At 43.3% G+C, this 19,285-nt stretch overlaps 1 protein-coding gene across 3 annotated transcripts in view; it reads left to right on the forward strand.

Annotated features, from left to right (window-relative positions):
* Nucleotides 1-7,170: 7,170 nt before the first annotated feature.
* The window catches only part of LOC125487956, a 21,159-nt gene continuing 9,044 nt past the window's right edge, over nt 7,171-19,285 (forward strand). The window contains exons 1-3 of one of the 3 annotated variants that reach the window (XM_048620649.1): nt 7,171-7,561; nt 10,034-10,159; nt 11,958-12,068. In XM_048620649.1, the coding sequence (XP_048476606.1) occupies nt 10,111-10,159; nt 11,958-12,068 (160 nt within the window). In that variant the 5' untranslated portion in view covers nt 7,171-7,561; nt 10,034-10,110. The remainder of the gene's footprint in view (nt 7,562-10,033; nt 10,160-11,957; nt 12,069-19,285) is intronic. The other 2 variants (XM_048620650.1, XM_048620651.1) reach the window with 2 other exon arrangements.

Genomic DNA, 19,285 nt, shown 5'->3' on the forward strand with positions numbered 1-19,285 from the left:
TGAGATACAGGGTTCCAAAATCTGAGAGAAAAAAAAATTGTCATCGTCTCTGTCCTAAAAGGGTGGCCCCTAATTTTAAAACAGTGTCCCCTAGTTCTGAATCCACCGATAAGAGGAACCTCCTTTCCACATATTGCTCATAATAGGTATTGATCTGGTAAACCTCCTCTGAATCGTCTCCAACATATCTACATCCTTCCTTTAATAAAGAGACCAAAACTGCACAGCATTTTCGAGATATGGTCCCACCGATGCTCTGTATAACTGCAGTATGACACCCTTAGTTTTATGTTCACTTTTTTTTGTAATAAAGGACAGTATTTCTTTAGTTTCCTTATTTGCTTGCAAAACCTGCAGACTAATTTTTTTGTGACTAATGCACTAGAACACTGAGATACCTCTGCACTTTTGTATTCCGCAGTCATTCTCCACTTAAGCAATACTTGGCTTTATTATTCTTCCATACAGAATGAACAATACACATTTTCCCCACATTATGCTCCATCTGCTGGGAACCAGTCTTTCCTTAAAGGGAGATTTCAGGACCTGTTTTCTTATGAAATTGAGGTGAGAACGTGGCCTATAAGGTGGTTGTAATTTGAATGGGTAGCTTACGAGTGTGAAGTGGATTTGGAGCATTCTGATAGCTAACTCCCAGTTTCTCCTGCCTGTTTTCAAACAAAGATCGTCCTGAAGTTAATAACTCCCTGCAGACAGTTTGCATAACAGTAAAATGATTAATATACAAGACCAACCGCATTGACATTCCAACTGCATGGAGCAGGGGAGGAATTGGAGTTGTTTTGACAGCAAATAATCTTAATACTTCCTTTCCTACATTCCAGCAGATTGAATCACCCTTTCTCAAGTGTGAAAGGTTTTGGGGAAAGATCTCAAAAACTATCTCAAGTGTCCAACCATATCCACACATAGTTTCTCGCGTGTCAAATTTTCAGTCTGACTTCCAGCATTAAGTATACTTGACAGACTCTCCCAAGAAGTGGCAAGCGCTGAGGCACTATTTGAGCACTGAAGGATTAACATAAATCCAGTAGTCATTGTGAATGGTGATTTAATCAATAAATGAGCAGAACACAGAGACAGGGAGAGAATCTCAGATGTAGACTGAGAGAGATGTGGCACTTTTAGTAATGTATATAGTTGGAGTAAAGAGTTGGAAGGAAATGGTAGGTTTGCTGTCTGAAGAGAGATTGGGTTGCATGGGCCTGTATTTAGAAGAATGAGAGGGGATCTTATTTGGACAAACTGGATGCTTCTCCCAGCTGTGAGGGTCCAGAACAAAGGGTCACAGTCGTGGGAATTCGGGACAGGCCATTTCAGACTGAGATGAAGAGAAATTTCTTTACTCAGAGGGTGGCGACCCTTTGGAATTACTCTGTCAGAGAAGGCTAATGGAGGCCAAATTGCTCAATATATTTAAGAAAACAGGTTTCCAGAGGCTAAAGATGACAAGAGAATGGGGAGAGAATGGAGTATAGCATTGAATGATAGAACAGGGCTCAATGAGCCAAATGGCTAACTCCTGCTTATTTTCTAGGTTTCCATGGATTCCTCTACCAAATTACTAATACAATAGAGCCAATGACAATTACCAAGTGATTAAGAGAAAGCTCAACCATGGTGACCATTCCTCCCCAAAGAGAAGTAGGGGACAGGAAATAAAACTCAATTATGAAGGAGGCAGCAAAGGCTTCACAAAAAAAGCAGCTTTCAGAACTAGAACAACGTGGCAAGCAATGCTCATGGAATAGGTACTACTATTAACCCAGCAGCTCAGCACGGAGAGAGATAGACCTTCTGCAAATGCCAGTTTGCGAGGTACAGAATAGCTGCAAGATTACAAACAAAAGTTCAGAATTACCAGATCATTACATTTCCTTTTGCCATAGGACCAATGGTTGATGATGTCGTGGCAAGGCAGGGCGTTAATGGGACTGGAGAGGAATTATAGCATTTGACACTTATTAAGTTCAAAGAAAAAAAATTCAGAATAGAACAGGAGAGGTTAAACCAGAGGAGTTAGAAACCGGGATGATCTGTTGATGTATTTATAAACAATCTTATTAGCTAATAATTATACTTGCTGAGTTTTAGGCAATTAATTTGTCTATGGCTGAATCAAGCTTCTGTAATTGAGAGTTTGCTATCAGACCTCTTACAGACAAAGAAAGATCTATCATGGAGCAGGTCATGAATTACATGAAGCAGGTTGAATAGAGAAAGCAAAACCAGGGTATACATTGGAGAAACACCAAGGTTTCGGTCAGGATCATCTCTAAAGTAGACTCAAATGTGATTGGGCCCTTCCTTCAGAAAGGCTGCAAGGAAAGCATGCTAAAACTGCTGAAAGAGCAGGAAATATAAATACACCACTTACACAGAGTACATGTTTATGTTGTGACGCAAAGAAAAATGCATCATGAAGAAGAATGTCCAGTAGGTGAAGCAACATGTTATCTTTATTGTAGATGTTAAGTTGGAGAGTGCTTTTAAAGTCGGTGTTCAGGTACAAGTTACTAATAGTGTAAGAGTTCAAGAAATCGCAAGTAAAGAAACTCGGTTAACAGACTTTCAGGGAAATTGTTTGGAACCAATGGCAAAAAGGAAGCAAGAATTGTTAACTTATAACAGGAGTTCCTCAGGCTAGTATCTTAGGCCCAACCATCTTCAGCTGCTTCATCAATGACCTTCCCTGAATCATAAGGCCAGCAGTCGGGATGCTCGCCAATATTTGCACAATGTTCAGTTCCATTCGTGATTCATCAGATAGTGAAGCAGTCTGTGTTCAAATGAAACAAAAATCTGGACAACACCCAAGTTTGGGTTGACAAGTGGCAAGTAAAATTCACACCACACAAATGCCAGCCATACTTCACCAGTAACAGACAATTTCACCATTGCTCCTTGACATTCAAAGGTGTTACCATCACTAAATCCCCCACTATCAACTTCCTGGGGGCTATCAAGAAACTTAACTGGACTCACCACATTAACAAAGTGGCTACAAGAGCAGATCAGAGGCTAGGAATACCGTGGCATCTAACTCACCTCCTGACTCCACAAAGCCTGTTCACCGTCTACAAGGCGCAAGCCAGGAGTGTGATGGAATACTCCCTACTTGCCTGGATGAGTGCAGCCCCAACAACACTCAAGATGCTTGACACCATCCAGGACAAAGCAGACCACTTGATTGCCATCACATCCACAAGCATCCACTCCCTCTACTGCCAAAGCTCAGTAGCAACAGTATGTACTATCTACAAGATGCACCGCAGAAGTTCAACAAAGTTCCTCAGAAAGCATATTCCAAATCCAAAACCACTTCCATCTAGAAGGACAAGATGTATGGAAACACCACCACCTTCAAGTTCCCTTCCAAACCACTCACCATCATGACTTGGAAATATGTCGTCATTCCTTCAGTTGCTGGGTTAAAATTCTGGAATTTCCTCCCTAATGGCATTGTGGGTCAACCCACAGCAGGTGGACTGCAGCAGTTCAAGAAGGCAGCTTGCTACCTTCTCAAGGGCAACATGGAATGGGCAATAAATGCTAGCCAACCAGCAGCACCCACATTCAATAAATGAATAAAAAAAGAATTCTCCCACTTAAACTCTTACCCCTTTCTTAAAATTCCCATTCACATACAAACAAACACACAAAGAGACAAGGAAACAAAAATTCAGAAAAGCCCAGTTCTAGCACAAGTCTGGAACAGAGACATCGGTGAGTTGTTTTGGTTTTGCTCCTTTCACTCCTGAGTTTTTCCAACCATCCTGGAGCCAAAATTTATCTCTCAACCAACACTATTGACAGAAAGATGAAACTGCTAGTTAGCTCACTAGTCATTGTTGGAGTTTGCTGTACATAACTGATGTGATTTGCTAGAGCAACTTGCACTTCAAAGTAGAGTCCGTGAAGCACTTTGGGACACCCTGAGACCATGAACTGGGCTATATTAATGCACACCTTCCATGAAAGAATGTTCTGTTTCTCTGTTGCTGTCTGAGAACATGTAGTTTTCTTCCTTTTGATTTTCAATCAACGATTCATGATCTGAAGGATTACCCAGAAGGATCTTAACAAATCAAAGGGTTTCCTAGAGTAGTCTACTACATTCCAGCTCACGTCTGTCCTTCTCGCACAATGTTGAAACTTTCCATGATTGTTCTGTTGGGGACAGCTGGCTGTTGGCAATGCTGAGGAGACCAACTCAACTTGCTCCTGCAATGCTCAAACGACAGTAGGAAAAAAGATCTGAAGCTCGAATCATTGTGGTCGGTTGCTAGTTTTGGGCCATATTTACGTTTTGACAAGATGGTTGCACCTTTAGAAAGTTTGATGCCTTGACACAAGGCTTGGTCTATGTTGCGAAGTCTTCCTTTGTCACAGAGGCCATTGTTTGGCCTCATCGACCTTGTGCTAACCATTGCTTCATATGCTTCTAATATTTCCAACTACATGAGATTATGTCCCCGTTTCAGTCAAATTGATGCATTTTAAGAAGATGAGGGAAATCGTGTCTCACAAACTTGATTGAGTTTTTTGAGGAAGTAACCAAGAAGATTGATGAGGGCAGAGCAGAGACATAGTATACTTGGACTTTAGCGAAGTCTTTGACAAGGTTCTGCACGTTTTACTAATTAGTAAAGTTAGATCACATGGGATTTAGAGTGGGCTTGCTAATTGGATGCAACATTGGCTTAAAGTCAGGAGATGGAAAGTGGTGGTGGAGGGTTGTTTTTCAGACTGGAGGTCTATCCATAGGGATTGGTGCTGGGTCCACTTTTATTTGTCATTTATATAAATGACTTAGATGAAAATGTAGAAAGTACAGTTAGTAAGTTTGCGGATGACACCAAGATTGGTGGCATAATGGACAGTGAAGAAGTTATCTAAGATTACAGAGAGTTCTTGATCAATTGGGTCACTGGGCTGAAGCATGGCAAATGGAGTTTAATTTGGATAAATGCGAGGTATCACATTTTTGTAAAGCAAACAAAGACAATTAAAAGTAGGGCCTTGGGCAGTGCTGTAGAACAGAGAGACCTAGGAGTTCAGGTACATAACTGTTTGAAATTTGGATCACTATAGATAGGATGGTTAAGAAGGCATTTAGCATGTTTGCCTTCATTGCTCAGACCTTTGAGTATCGGAGTTCGGGACATTATGTTGAGGTTGTGCAGGACATTGGTGAGGCCTCTTCTGGACTACTGTCCAGTTCTGGTCTCCCTGTTATATTATGAAGCTGGAGAGGGTTCACAAAAGATTTACCAGGATGTTGCCAGGAATGGAACATTTGAGTTACAAAGAAAGGCTGGATAGGCTGGGACATTTTTCACTCGAGTGAAGGAGGTTGAGAGGTGACCTTACAGGTTTATAAAATCATGAGTGGTATAAATAGGGATAATGGTAGGTGTCTTTTCCCAAGGATGGGGGAACTTCAAGATTATGGGGCATATTTTTAAAGCGAGATGAAAGGTTTAAAAAGGATGAGGGACAATTTCTTTTACACAGAGAGCAGACCAGATGGGCGGCTGGGCCAAGAAATGGCAGATGGTGTTTAATTTAGATAAATGTGAGGTGTTGCATTTTGGTTAGATGAACCAGAACAGGACTTAAACACTTGACGGTAGGGTCCTGGAGACTGTTACCGAACAAAGAGACCAGGGGTACAGGTGCATAGTTCCTTGAAATTGAAGTGTCAAGTAGACAGGGTAGTGAAGAAGGCTTTTGGCATGCTTGCCTTCATCGATCCAAACATTGAGTACAAGAGTTGGGAGGTGATGTTGTGGCTGTTCAGGACATTGGTGAGGCCACTTTTAGAATACTGTGTACAATTCTGGTCACCCTTCTCTGGGAAAGATGTTGTTAAACTTGACAGCATGCAGAAAAGATGTACAAGGATGTTGCCGGGGTTGGAGGGTTTGAGCTGTAAGGAGAGGCTGAATAGGCTGGGGCTATTTTCTCTGGAGTGTCAAAGACTGAGAGGTGACCTTATTTGGGGTTTATAAAATCACGAGGGGCATGGATATGGTGAATAGCGAAGGTCTTTATCCTAAGGTGAGGGAGTCCGAAACTAGACGTCATAGGTTTAAGATGAGAGGGGAAAGATTTAAAAGGAACCTGAGAGATAACTTTTTTACACCAAGGATGGTGTGTGTATGGAACGAGTTGCCAGAGAAAGTGGTGGAGGCTGGTACAATTATAACATTTAAAAGGCATCTGGATGTGTATATGAATAGGAAAGGTTTAGAGGGATATGGGCCAAATGCTGGCAAATGGGAATTGGTCAGATTGGGATGCCTGGTCGGTGCGGATCAGTCAACTGAAAGGTCTGTTTCCGATCTATATGACTCTTATGCATTCACTTTTCCAGTCATCCTATTGTGTTTGGTGAAAATATGCCCTTTTTTGTCAATCCTATTATCTTAACACCTTGTTGAGAAGATTGCTTTCACTTTCCGGCATTTAATGCCTTTTGGGAAGACGCGTCTCCTTGTTTTCTGCCATCTTGTTGCCCTCTGACAAACTGTGCCATCTCTTGCAGGCTCCTTAATGACTTTTTTGAAAAATTATATATTCTCTTTTTCAGGCATCTCAGTGTCTTCTAAAAACCTATACTCTCTTCAGCCATCTTAGTGCCATTTGAGAAGATGTTCTCTCTTCCAGCATTCTTTATGCCCATTTTCCTGCCATCATTGACCTTTGGGAAACATGTTATCTTTCCAATTCCTCTTTTTTTTGAGAAGCTATGTCCCTTTTCAGTCACCTTAATGACTCATTGAGAAGATATGTATTCTTTTTCGGGCGCCTTAATGCCCTTTGTGATTATATGTCCTTTCTCTATTAGCCTCTTGAAGGCTAGTCATGGCGGGAGGGGTCGAATAACCGTCGGGGTCACGCGGCGCTGTTTTGAAGTTGGGCCGTTGCCTGGTGGTGGGGTGGGTGGCGCTCGAGCCCGCGCCTCGCGCCGGTCCGCGCGGGAGCTGGGGGCCACCTGATTGGAGCGCCACCCCGTCACATGACCGACGCGGCGGCAGGGCGGGACGTGACTGGTAAGCCCCGCCCCTTCCCAGGGGCTGCCTCCCGGGGCTATATAAGGCGGGACGGAGCGAAAGGCTGCGGAGAAGCTGTTTAGGGCGTTGAGTGAGTGGACAGTCTGCTGAATAGAGCAGTTTAGAATCGTAATAAAATACCAAACAGGCACACGACATTAAATGTAAAACCCTTACTTTTTCCCCTTTAGTGGGTTATTTTTGGGTTTTACTGCCCCTGAAACTAAAGACACCCAAGACCTCAATGGGATGCCAGTCTTTGTAGGGTCAAAGATCAACCTCCCAGACGCCCCTTTGCTCAGAGAGGATGCCAATGCAGGGTTTATTTTCTGACTGTAAGTCAGCATCGTTGACCTTCGAAGATTAATCCTTAAAAGGCAACCGAGGAAGAAACGTGATGGGGTTGTGACCGAAAGCCAGCGAAGAACATCGGGTCAGGTTCGATGGAGGCTGGACGGCATATGGAAAGGTGGTGGTAAACGGTATGGTGGCTCGGTGGTTAATACTGCCAGTACCGGGCACCCGGGCTTGATTCCAGCCTCGGGTGACTGTCTATGTGGAGTTTGCACGTTCCCCCCGCGTCTGTGTGGGTTTCTTCCCACAGGTCAATGATGTGCAGGTCAGGGTGGATTGGCCAAAGTAAATGTGGGATTATTGGGGATAGCGTGGGTGGACTGGGTCTGGATGGGATGCTTTTTGGAGGGTAGGTGCAGACTTGATGGGATGAGTGGCCTCTTTCCGTACTCTAGGGATTCTACGACGGTCCCAGAACACTGCAGGTCCAGGTAGGATGGATAAGCAGGAGCAATGCGCACACACTCACTCTCACTCATGGACAAAATCATAATTGCACATCCTGCGTAGGGGAGTTCTGCCAATTTCAACGAGAATTGACCAGGTGACCTTTGCTACGGGTAACCTGGGCAGGGAATGCAGGACCCCTCAGAGGTCCGACTTGCTGCGACCGTTCTCCGTTCTGGATATCAGCGATCAGCCCTTCGAAGGAGTTCAGCAGGAGCCAAGTCTGTGGCAGCCACAAGATAGCCTAGTTGTGCAGGGGAGGAGGATGAAGATTGGGAAGGCAGTACCCTTGGGGGATTCTGTGGCTGCGGAGAGAATATTAGGAAGTAATGCCACGGTGTAGAAATGAATACTTTGCATCTGTCTTTACCTACAAGGCAAATGCTGCCTAGGCCATAGTGACAGGTGCAAAGTCAGAAAGATTTAAAATTGACAAGGAGGAGCTATTGGATAAGCTGTTGGTACTTAAAGTTGATAAGACACTGGGACTGGATGAGATGCATCCAACGATATTGAAGGAAGTGAGAGTGGAATTGCAGAGGCAATGGTAATAATCCTTTCATCTTTGATTCCACGTTCATGTCAGAGGACTGGAAAATTGCAAATGTTACATCCTTGCTTAAATAAGATTGTATGGATATCCTCATTAACTACATATCAGTCAGCTTAACTTTGATGGTGGAGAATCTTCTGGAAATAATTATTCAGGATAGAATGAATAGCCACATGGCAAAACATGCATTGATTCAGAAAAGTCAGAATGGAACGTTTGAAGAAAAACACTGTCTAGCTGTTGGAATTTTTCAAACAAATAATGCGGAGGAGGATGTTGATGCAGTGTATACGGACTTTCAAAAGGTGTAAGACTCGTAAGACTTGAAGACATCTAAAGCATAATGAATAAAAAAGGACAATAACAACGTAGGTACCAAATTGGCTGAGGGTTATGAAACAGAGTAATGATTGAATGTTTGTAGTGGAATTTCTTTGGGATTGGGACTCTTACCTTTCCTGATCTATATTAATGATCTAGATCTTGGTGTGCAAAGGGCAATTTCAAAGTTTGTGAATGACACAAATTTGGAAACATTGTAAAGTGTGAAGAAGTCAACACGGGAATTCAAAAGGACATTGACAAACTGGTGCAGTGGGCAGTTAGGAGGTGTTTGAAGTTCAATGTGGAGATGTGTGAGGTGATGTACTTTGGTATGAAGAACTTGGAGAGACAGTATAAAATAAAATTTGATATTCTAAAGGGTTTTCAGGAGCAGAGGACCCCGGGTGTATATGTGCGTAAGTCATTACAGGTGACAGGTCAGGTAGAGAGAGCTGTTAATAAACCATACAGTATTGTAGGCTTCATTAATAGGGCTATAGAATAGAAAAGTAGGAAAGTTATGATTGGACGCTGGTTAGACCTCAGCTGGAGTTTTGCGTACAGTCTTGAATACCACATTGTAAGAAGGATATGAACGCATTAGAGTGCAGAAGAGGTTTGAGAGTGGTTCCAGGGATGATAAACTTCAGTTGTGAGGAAAAATTGGAGAAGTTGGGACTGTCTTCCTTGGAAAAGAGATGGCAATGGGGAGATAGATGGAAGATTTCAAAATTGTGAAGGGTGACCACAGAGTAAATAGGGAGAAACTGTTGGCATTCATAAATGGATAAAGAATTAGAGGGCACAGTTTAAAGTGTTTTGCTAAAGATGCAAAAAAAAAGTTGTTCTGGTCTGGAATGTTCTGCTTGGAAGTGTGGTAAGGTAGGTTCAGCTGAGGCATTCAAGAGAGCATTGGATGATTATTTAAAAAGAAACAATATGCTGGCTTATTGGGAAATGGCAGAAATTTGACACGAAGTTGCTGTGCATTTCAATAATACCCCCCTGTATTTCTGCTAAACTACAATGAGTAGAGAGTAGTAGACAGCCTCATTCCAGAAATCGGCTTAGTGTACCTTCTTGGAACTGTCTCCAATGCAAATATAACCCTTCTTAAATAAGGAGACCAATATTGCTTGAAGAGGTTAGTAAGTGAATCAAAAAGATTCCCTCCAATAGGTTAGACTGGATTTGGAAGCAAGTTAAAACCGATGACCTAGCAATGTCATGACACATCTTCCCTCATTCTTTTTATTCTGAATTCTCAATAATACAGGACACCTGATCTCTTACCCCTCGAATATTCAGTACTGATAAACCTCAGGACAAGGACAAACAAGGCAACAAGATACAATGAGGGTTTTATTGGTAGTATCCGTTCTCTGCAATATCATTCTCAGAGGTAAGAATTCCTGGTAATTAATCAATTAGGGATATCACTGCCTTGCTTTGTAAGATTATTAGTTGGAGAAAAGATAGCATTTCTGTTTTCAAGGTACTCATCTATCATGGTTTGACTTAGAGACCAAACAGAGACAGGCTCAAACACCATTTGACATCTGGAGATAGGGTGAATGGACTTTTAAAAAAATATTGTTGATTGTTTTTGAATGTGGTGGGAATTGTCTCCACTGCTGTAGTGGGATTTATCAAAACATGGATAGAATTTTTAGAGCAGATCATTGGTTGTGGTTTGACCTGAAGCCCTGAACCGGTGACAAGACTGAAAACCCAGGCTGGCACACACAGCACCCATACTGAGATGGTGTTATACTGCTGGAGATGCCATCATCCAAATCTAGTCCCTGACTGCCCTTTCAGATGGATATAAAAGATCCCTCAGTCACCATTTTGAATAATGAGGTCTTGTGAGGTTGCTGTCCCTCATCCCTCACCAGTCTTTTGGGAATCAATCTCTCAACCAACTTCAGCGAAAGGCAGATGATCCGGTTGTTATCATATTACTATTACTGGGATCTTGTTGCCCCTCCCATGTTACATACCTTACTGCTTCATTGGCTGATAATATTGTGATGAGCCAGAGAGAATCATTGAGTTTAAAGAGCAAGATCCCAGATATTCAAATAACTATTATTACTGGTGTAATAGAGCAGGTTTGTAAGAAATATATGACCATTACTAATTATCGGTAATGTTGTCAAACCTTTGGGATGAGTATTTAAGTTAGGTATATACAATATAAATGCATGCAGAGGGCACTCAGTAAAATGCATACCTTCACTACTCCATGTTAATGCAGTTATATAGCTCTTACTAGAAATCCTTCCCTGTCAGGGTGATTTTTCTCTAACTACAAAAGTGGAAAAATAATCTGTTTATTTAGAGTTTCCATCTCACCAAGGAGTTTCAGGCTACATTTCCATCCAATAACCTGTTCTGAAAGCACTGCTCATATTTTGACAGCTCTAACAAATTCCACACAACAGTTGAGAGAGTCGACATGATATTTGAAAACAACCAATAAATAGTTGTTTTTGAAAAAATTTTTTAAAAAGCTACGTACTAAAACAAAGTTAATTCACTCTGTCTCCAAATATTAACAGATCATTTAAAAATGTCCATGATCTGGATCCACAACTTTGCCAAAAACTAATCAATTATTCTTGGGACTGTACCCTATCTGTGTAGCTGTCTTTTTGAGATTCTGTTGTATTCAGACAAAGACAGATGAAAATATTACCACTTCCTACCACCTGTGGCGAGCACAATTCAGGTAACTGGAATGGTACACTGGAGGAGGGTTGCATCTCTCCTCAGGATGTTGGAAAGGACTTCTATCTGTTCCCCAACATCGCTAAATTGAAAGCACATTTTGGAGCTTCTACGTGTAAATTGGCTGTGGTATTTCCTACATTGTAACTATGCCTCAGAATGTACATAGTTAAGCAAAGAGCTTTTGTGCATCAGGAAGTTGTGAAAGGTGATTTTGAAATTCACATTGTTTCTTTCATCACTGCTGATTAAATTACTAATGACAGCTGTGTATTTATTAAGTTCTTCTAGGTTAGAGTTTGTACAGCGCGGACCCCTAAACTGGCAGCAAAAGTAATCACACCTGAAGTTGTGAGGGCTTTGGGTCACCTAATATTTGAGGTCATTGGGGAAATTCATCCATCTGTTACAGTCTCACGTGTGTGATCCCTTTCAACATAATCACTAACAATTCTGCTTCACTGTAGTATTTTCACTCCAATGCAAGAGTTGTCTGAATCTGCCTAAACTCCGATGTAAAGACATTGAATGCCACAGTCCAGATGTCTGTATAACCTCATTATCAATCGTGGATAATGGTAAGGAAACAAATCTTTCATGATAGAATAATACATTGCATGGAACCTACAGCCTAGAAACATGCTATCCATACTGGTCCATAATGATTCATGCTGGTGTTTGTGCTTCACACAAGCTTCCATTCACCCACTCATATCAAATCCCCATCTCCGTCTGTTCCTTTCTCCCTTGTGTTTATCCAGCTTCCCCCTGTAATACATCGCCACGACTTGACCAGTCTCTGCGGGAGCGAGTTCCACATTCTCCCCAGTTTCTGGGTAAAGAGGTTTCTCTTGAATTCTGATTGGATTTATTAATGACAGTCTTATATCAATGGCTCCAAGTTCTGGTTTTGCCCACAAGTAGGAACTTCATCTTTTCAGCTACACTGTCAAAACTCCTTTTGTAATTCTAAGGACTTCTATCAAATTGGTCCTTGAATCTGATTTCTTGTTGGATATTGCTGAGTAAGCACCTTTCACATAATAAGTATTCCTAAGGTTCTTCAAGGCAACATTGTAAAACAAAGTATGATAACATGCACTGCGAAGGTACTATGACAAATGTTCAAGTTAGCCCAAGAGGTAGTTTTTAAGAAGTGTTGTAATGGATGAAGTTCAAACAAATAGGTTGAAGGGGGAATGCCACAGCATAGACCCAGAGTGCAGCCATAATCATAGACTCATACAGCACAGAAACAGACCCTTCGGTCCAACCAGTCCATGCCGAACATAATCCCAAACTTAACTAGTCCCACCTGCATGATCCTGGCCCATATCACTCCAAACCTTTCCTGTTCATGTACTTATCCAAATGTCTTTTAAATGTTGGAATTGTGCCCATATCCCACCACTTCCTCTGAAAATTCATTCCATATGCGAGCCACTCTGTGTGAAATATTTGCCTCCATGTCTTTTTTAAATTTCTCATTGCTTGCCTTAAAAATGTGTCCCCTAGTCTTGAAATCCCCCATTCTGGGGAAAGGACACTTACTGTTAACCCAATCTATACCCTATATGATTTTATAAACTTCTAGAAGGTCACCTCTCAGCTACCTGTGGTCCAGTGAAAAAGGTCCCAGCCCATCCAGCCTTTCTTTTTAACTCAAACCTTCCAAACCCGGCAACATCTAGTAAATTTCCTCAGAACCCTCTCCAGCTTAATAATCTCCTTCCTATAACTGGGCAACCAGAACTGGACACAGTGCTCCAGAAGGGATCTCACCAATGTCCTGTACAACCTTAACATGACTTCCCAACTTCTATACTCAAAGGACTGAGCAATGAAGACAAGTGTACTAAACACCTTTTTAATCACCCTGTCTATTTATGATGCAAACTTCCAAGAATTATGTACCTGAACCCCAGGTCTGTCTGTTCTACAACACTACCCAAGGCCCAATCATTAATTGTATAAGCTGTACCCTTGTTTGTTATACCAATATGTAATACCTCGCAATTATCCAGGTTGAACTCCATCTGCCATTTTTCAGCACATTGATCCGTTTGATCAAGTTCCCTTTGTAATCTTAGAAAACCTTCTTCACTGTCTACTATGCCACCAATTATGGTGTTGTCCCCAAATGTATAACCATACCTTCTATATTCCCATCCAAAGCATTTATATAAATGACAAACAAGAGGGCCCAGAACTGATCCCTCTGGAACACTGCTGGTGACAGGCCTCCAGTTCGAAAAGCAACCCTCCACCACCAGTCTCTGTCTCCTGCTGGTAAGCCAATTGTTTATCCAATTGGCAAGCTCACCCTGAATCCCATGAGATCCAGCTTTACTAATTAGTCTACCATGCGGAACTGAAATAACTGCTCAGACACCGGTTCCCATTACCAAGTCATCCTTTACTTATGAGTGCGCAGTATACTGGCTGTGACCAGTCAGCTCGGAGTCAGTACTGAATTTAGGAGATTCTATTTTCTTCGACCCCAAAAAAGTAGTCTAATCCAACTTGATTGGATCTTAATTCAAGAATTAGTTCAATTACATGAATCAGTTGGTAGAACACTTGTCACTCAATTAGAACATTTCTGGGTTCATATCACACTCCAGAGTCTTGAGTCCAGTTTTAGGGTGCCGCTCAAATGCAGTTCTGTAGGCACACTGCATAGTCGGTGCTGCTGTCTTGCAAATAAGGCATTAAACCAAGATGCTGTCTGTCTTCTCAGCTGGACATGAGAAACAATGCATTATGTGAAACAGAATGGGGGAGGATGGCGGTGGAAATCAAGGAGGAGGGTTCTAAATGATGTTCTGATCAATTTTAGTTTAATAACTGCACAGAGGCCAGTATGCCATCACCAAGTCACCCTTTATTTACTTGCTCACAATACATTGGCTGTGGCCAGCTTTGGAGTCTGTCCTCAATTTACAAGATTCTAGTCTCCTGGTTATATTAGTCAGCCAAGGCTTTCCCGATTGGCCCAGGTTAACAACCACAATCAAGAACCTCATAGTCAACGAGGTCCACCTAGTTCCAATGACTACATCCTTCCCCCTGTAAGTCCGGGGATGTAGGTCTGGTCTTTTGCTTGTAGCTCCTCTTGCGACGTTTTCGTCCCAGGTCTGGTTTCTCTGAGTCAGACTCAGACATTGGGGACGTGTAGTGGACTGTGGCCCGTCTGTTGCGCCTGGAACATCTCTGGAGAATTTCCTCCTCTTCGGTCACGGTATCAAGGCTGTATACATTTCGCACTGAGGTTTGCTTGACAATAGACGGAGGGGGAGCGCCTATGGTTTCTGACAGGCTTTCTGGCTGTTCTGAGGGGCTAGGTATGTTTTGCTCTGTTTGCGAGGTGACAGCTTTCAGGTGATCCATGTGTTAACACCTACCCAAACTTAGTAAGCCACAGGACCTGACCTTCTGTCAACCTCGCCTTGTACCCATACAGCGCCTTGTCCATGGTTCTGATTTGTCTCTCTCGCTTAGAGGAGACATTTGGCTGGCATTGGCATTCCTGCTGCTGTTTCATCCCTGAACACGCCCCCTCCACCCCAACCGGTCTTGAAATATCAGGTGCGGAGTCTTCTCCCCATCAGCAACTCTGCTGGAGCTATCCCTGTAGTTGCTTGTGTGGTGGTCCTATAATCAAACAGGAACTGGGACAGTTTGATATCAATTGATGCTGCAGGTTGCTTCTTTAAGCCTGCCTTCAACGTTTGGACTACTCTCTCTGCTAGACCATTGGACGACAGATGGTATGGAGCTGTCCTTATGTGCTGAACGCCATGGGATTTTAGGTAATGCTCAAATTCCCTGCCGGTAAATTGCATCCCACTGTCTATGACTAATACTTCTGGGAGCTCACGTATTGTGAACAATGCTCACGGCTTCTCACTTGTCATCCCTGAGTTTGCTGAATGAACTTTATGCACGTCCAACCACTTTGGGTATCCACAATGATCAGGAATATTGACTGGCCTGGCAGCATCTGTGGAAAAAGAAAATCAGAATAACATGTCGGGTCAGAACACTTCCTCAGAAGAGTATCTGCCACTGGGAGGTGGCTGAAGGTATTGGCATTCTGAGGAAGGGTCTCTGGACCCAAAACGTTAACTCTGATTTTTTTCCTTCACAGATGCTGCCAGACCTGCTGAGCTTTTCCAGCAACTTTGTTTTCATTCCTGATTTACAGCATGCGCAGTTCTTTCGGTTTTTATCAGGATTATCGAGCCCATTAAGGGGCCGCCATTGTCAACATGCAACCGAGTCCAGGGTTTGCCTGGGCATTCCCATGAATGTTGGGTTCTGTGGTGGCAATTTTTGTCCTTGTTGGTGCTCTGGGCACTGCCCCACCAACGCAGCTATGTCGGCATCCAACCCTGGCCACTCAACATAGCTTCTTGCCAGCATCTTCATCTTGGAAGCCCCTGGATGACCCTGGTGGAGTTCTGCCAGTATCTGGCAGCAATCTTGACTCGGGACAATCACTTTTGCTCCCCACAGTAATATGCCATCTGCTACAGTGATCTGGTCTCACTCAGTCCAAAAAGATTTCAGTCCTGGCTGCGATGGCCCTTCTGTTTTCCCCCCTTACCACCAGCTGTTTCATTTTCGCTGGAACAGGATCTTTTTGTGTCCACTGTCGGATGTTGTCCATGGTGACTGGAAGGGTGTCCAGAAAGTTTAAAACCAAAACAGACTCTTCCAGGGGAAGCACCACCAGTGGAGTATCTGCCAGTGGGAGGCAGCTCAAGGCATTGGCATTAGCCACTTGGCTTTCTGGATGGCGTTCTAACTTGTGCTTGTACGCATTGAGAATAAGGACCCAGCACTGAATCGGGGCATACTTGTGTTCGACATCATTCAGAACCTATCAGGCAGACGTCTCCATTGGGCCACCGGTGAGCCAACACCGCCCTGATACCGTGCTGGGAGGCATCGTATGTCAGCACCAGATCTCGCCTGGGATCATGATGTGCTACACCTTAGATGACGATAACTGCTTTCTCACTTCCGTAAAGGCTGCTTCTTGGCTATGTGACCATTTCCAAGGCTGACCCTTTTTCAATAGCAGGTGTAAGGGCCACAAGATGGAGGCCAGGCCACGCATAAATTTTGTGTAGTTATTCACTAACCCAAGGAAAGACCTGAGAGCTGCGGCTTCTTTGATCCCCTCACTTTCTTTTCTAATGCATGTAACCCGGTTTGTTGGCTCTATAACCCAGATGGGTTACCTGGGATGCCTGGAACACACATCTTTCCCATGTAAGGCCTGCCTGGGCGAGACTATGCCCAAGTTCTCCAAGTGCTCTTTATTGGCCTTCCCAGTTATTCGTACATCATCCAGATAAATGGCAACCTGAGATAGCCCTTTTATAATGTTCTCCATGGTCTGCTGGAAAAGAGCACAGACTGATGATACACCAAATGGCAGTCTTGTACATTGATGTAAACCTAATGGGTATTAATTGGAGTGTACTTCTGGGACTCCTCATCCAGTCGCAAATGCAGGTAGGTGTGGCTAATGTCCAGTTTCATAAAGGACAGCCCCCACCACCAACTTTTCATATGAGTCCTCTATATGAGGGATTGGGTATTTATCCAGCTGTAAGAAGTGGATTATCCTTTGCTTAAAACCCCCACAAAGATGAACTGAGCTGTCAGGCTTCACAATCGGTGCAACCAGTGCTGCCCATTCTGTAAACTCCAGCCTCCTGATTTCTGCCTCTACTTCTGCCCGCAATGCAAATGGCACCAGGTATCCTGGTCAACATGTGAAGTGGCTTTGGTCCCTTTGATAGTCCCAAGCCCTTCTTGAAAAACTCCTGGGTATTTTGCTAGGACTTCATTGAGGCAGCCATTTTCCAATTGAAAAATGTTAAGCCAATCTCGGTGAATCTTTCTCAACCAATTCCGCCACAATAGACTTGGGCTTGAGCCAAATACTACCGTCAGTGGTATCTGCACCAACTGCTTCTCATTGGAGACTGAAACTGAATTTGTACCCTTAATTTGCAACAGTTCCCCAGAGTATGATCTCAATCTGGCTGAGGTCCTGCACGAGCTTAAAGGTTGGAGTCCCGAGTGAATCTTGTTAAAGACAGATTTTTGCAACCACGGATACAGCTGCGCTGATATTGACCTCCATGAGAACTAGGTGACCATCTAACCAAACATTAATTTTATTCGGTTCCAATTAGGGTGTCACTGAGCAATTTAATTGTTCCAACACACCACATGCAGATGGACTTCCCAGGATATGCACTTTCCTGGGTACCGGAGTTTTCTTACTTGAGTCAGGCCTTGTAGGACTCCTTTACTGTATTGAGTCTGCATGCTGGCATCAACTACAATGGCTTGCTGGCCCAGATCCTGAAGAGCTGTTTCGCCCCTTGGCCGAGGCTTAGCTTTGGTGTAAGGCTCTGCTGTGGGTTGGCCTAGGTTCTCACTCTTGTCGCCACTGAAATAACAGCACAGAGGTCAGTTCCCATCACCAAGTCACCCTTTATTTACTAGCGCACAGTACACTGGCTGTGGCCAGCCAGTTCAGAGTCAGTCCTCAGCTGAGGAGATTAGAATCTCCTCAGCTATATATTTTTTCTTCACTGGCTGGCCAGCATTTATTGTCCATCCCTAGGTGATGGTGAGCTGTCTTCTTCAACTATTGCAGTCCATGTGCTGTACCTACATCCACAATGCCCTTAGGGAGGAATTTCAGGATTTTGACCCAGTGACAGTGAAGGATTGGCGATATATTTCCAGGTTAAGATGGTGAGTGTCTTGGAGGGGATCTTTCAGTTACTGGTGTTCCCATGTATCTGCTCGCCTTGTTCTTAAGGGGGAAGTGGTTGTGGGTTTAGAAAGAGTTGTCTAAGGATCTTTAGCGAATTTCTGCAGTGCATCTTGCAGATAAGAACACACTGCTGCTACTGAGTGTCGATGGTGAAGGAAGTGGATGTTTGTGAATGTAGTGCCAAACAAGTGGAAGCTTTGCCCTGGATGGTATCTGAAATAACTGCACAGAGACCAGGTCTGTCACCAAGTCACCCTTTTCTTTACTAGCGCACAGTACACTGGCTGTGGCCAGCCAGCTCGGAGTCAGTCCTCAAATGAGGAGATTCTAATCTCTGGGTTATATAATTTTTCTTTTTTTTCCCCTACCCTAACAGCAGCTTCACTACATGGTTGTGCCACTATTAAAGTCAAGCCACACTGATGCACACTGCTGTCTAGTTGCTGACATGGGAATGCACACAACAGCACATCTGCCTGTGCCTGCTCCTGTTTTAAAATAAGTTATTGCTGCCCACGAGATGGCTCAAGTTACTTAGCAGCCTCAACACTTGATGATTAAGAGCATCATTCCATTTTATGTTTGACCTGCTTTAGTTTCCGTGGGGTTTTGAGGAAAGGTCACTTGGCCTGAAATGTTAACTCTGATTTCTCTCCACAGATGGTGCCAGACCTGCTGAGCTTTTCCAGCAATTTCTATTTTTGTCTGTTAGTTCCTGTAAGGCTCGTTTCAGCTAGAAATATATGAGCACACCAAGTTTAACTTGCTCCAAGACACTGGATTCATTGTGTAAGGCATTCTCACTCACTTCAGCAAAATGTTCAAAACAATTGAAATAACTGCACAGAGGCCGGTATTCTGTCACCAAGTCACCCTTTCTTTGATAGTAGGAACTGCAGATGCTGGAGAATCTGAAATAACAAGATGTAGGGCTGGATGAACACAGCAGGCCAAGCAGCATCAGAGGAGCAGGAAGGCTGACGTTTC

The sequence above is a fragment of the Rhincodon typus genome, chromosome 47 (assembly GCF_021869965.1).
Source record: "Rhincodon typus isolate 14 chromosome 47, sRhiTyp1.1, whole genome shotgun sequence".
NCBI classification, from domain to species: Eukaryota; Metazoa; Chordata; class Chondrichthyes; order Orectolobiformes; family Rhincodontidae; genus Rhincodon; species Rhincodon typus.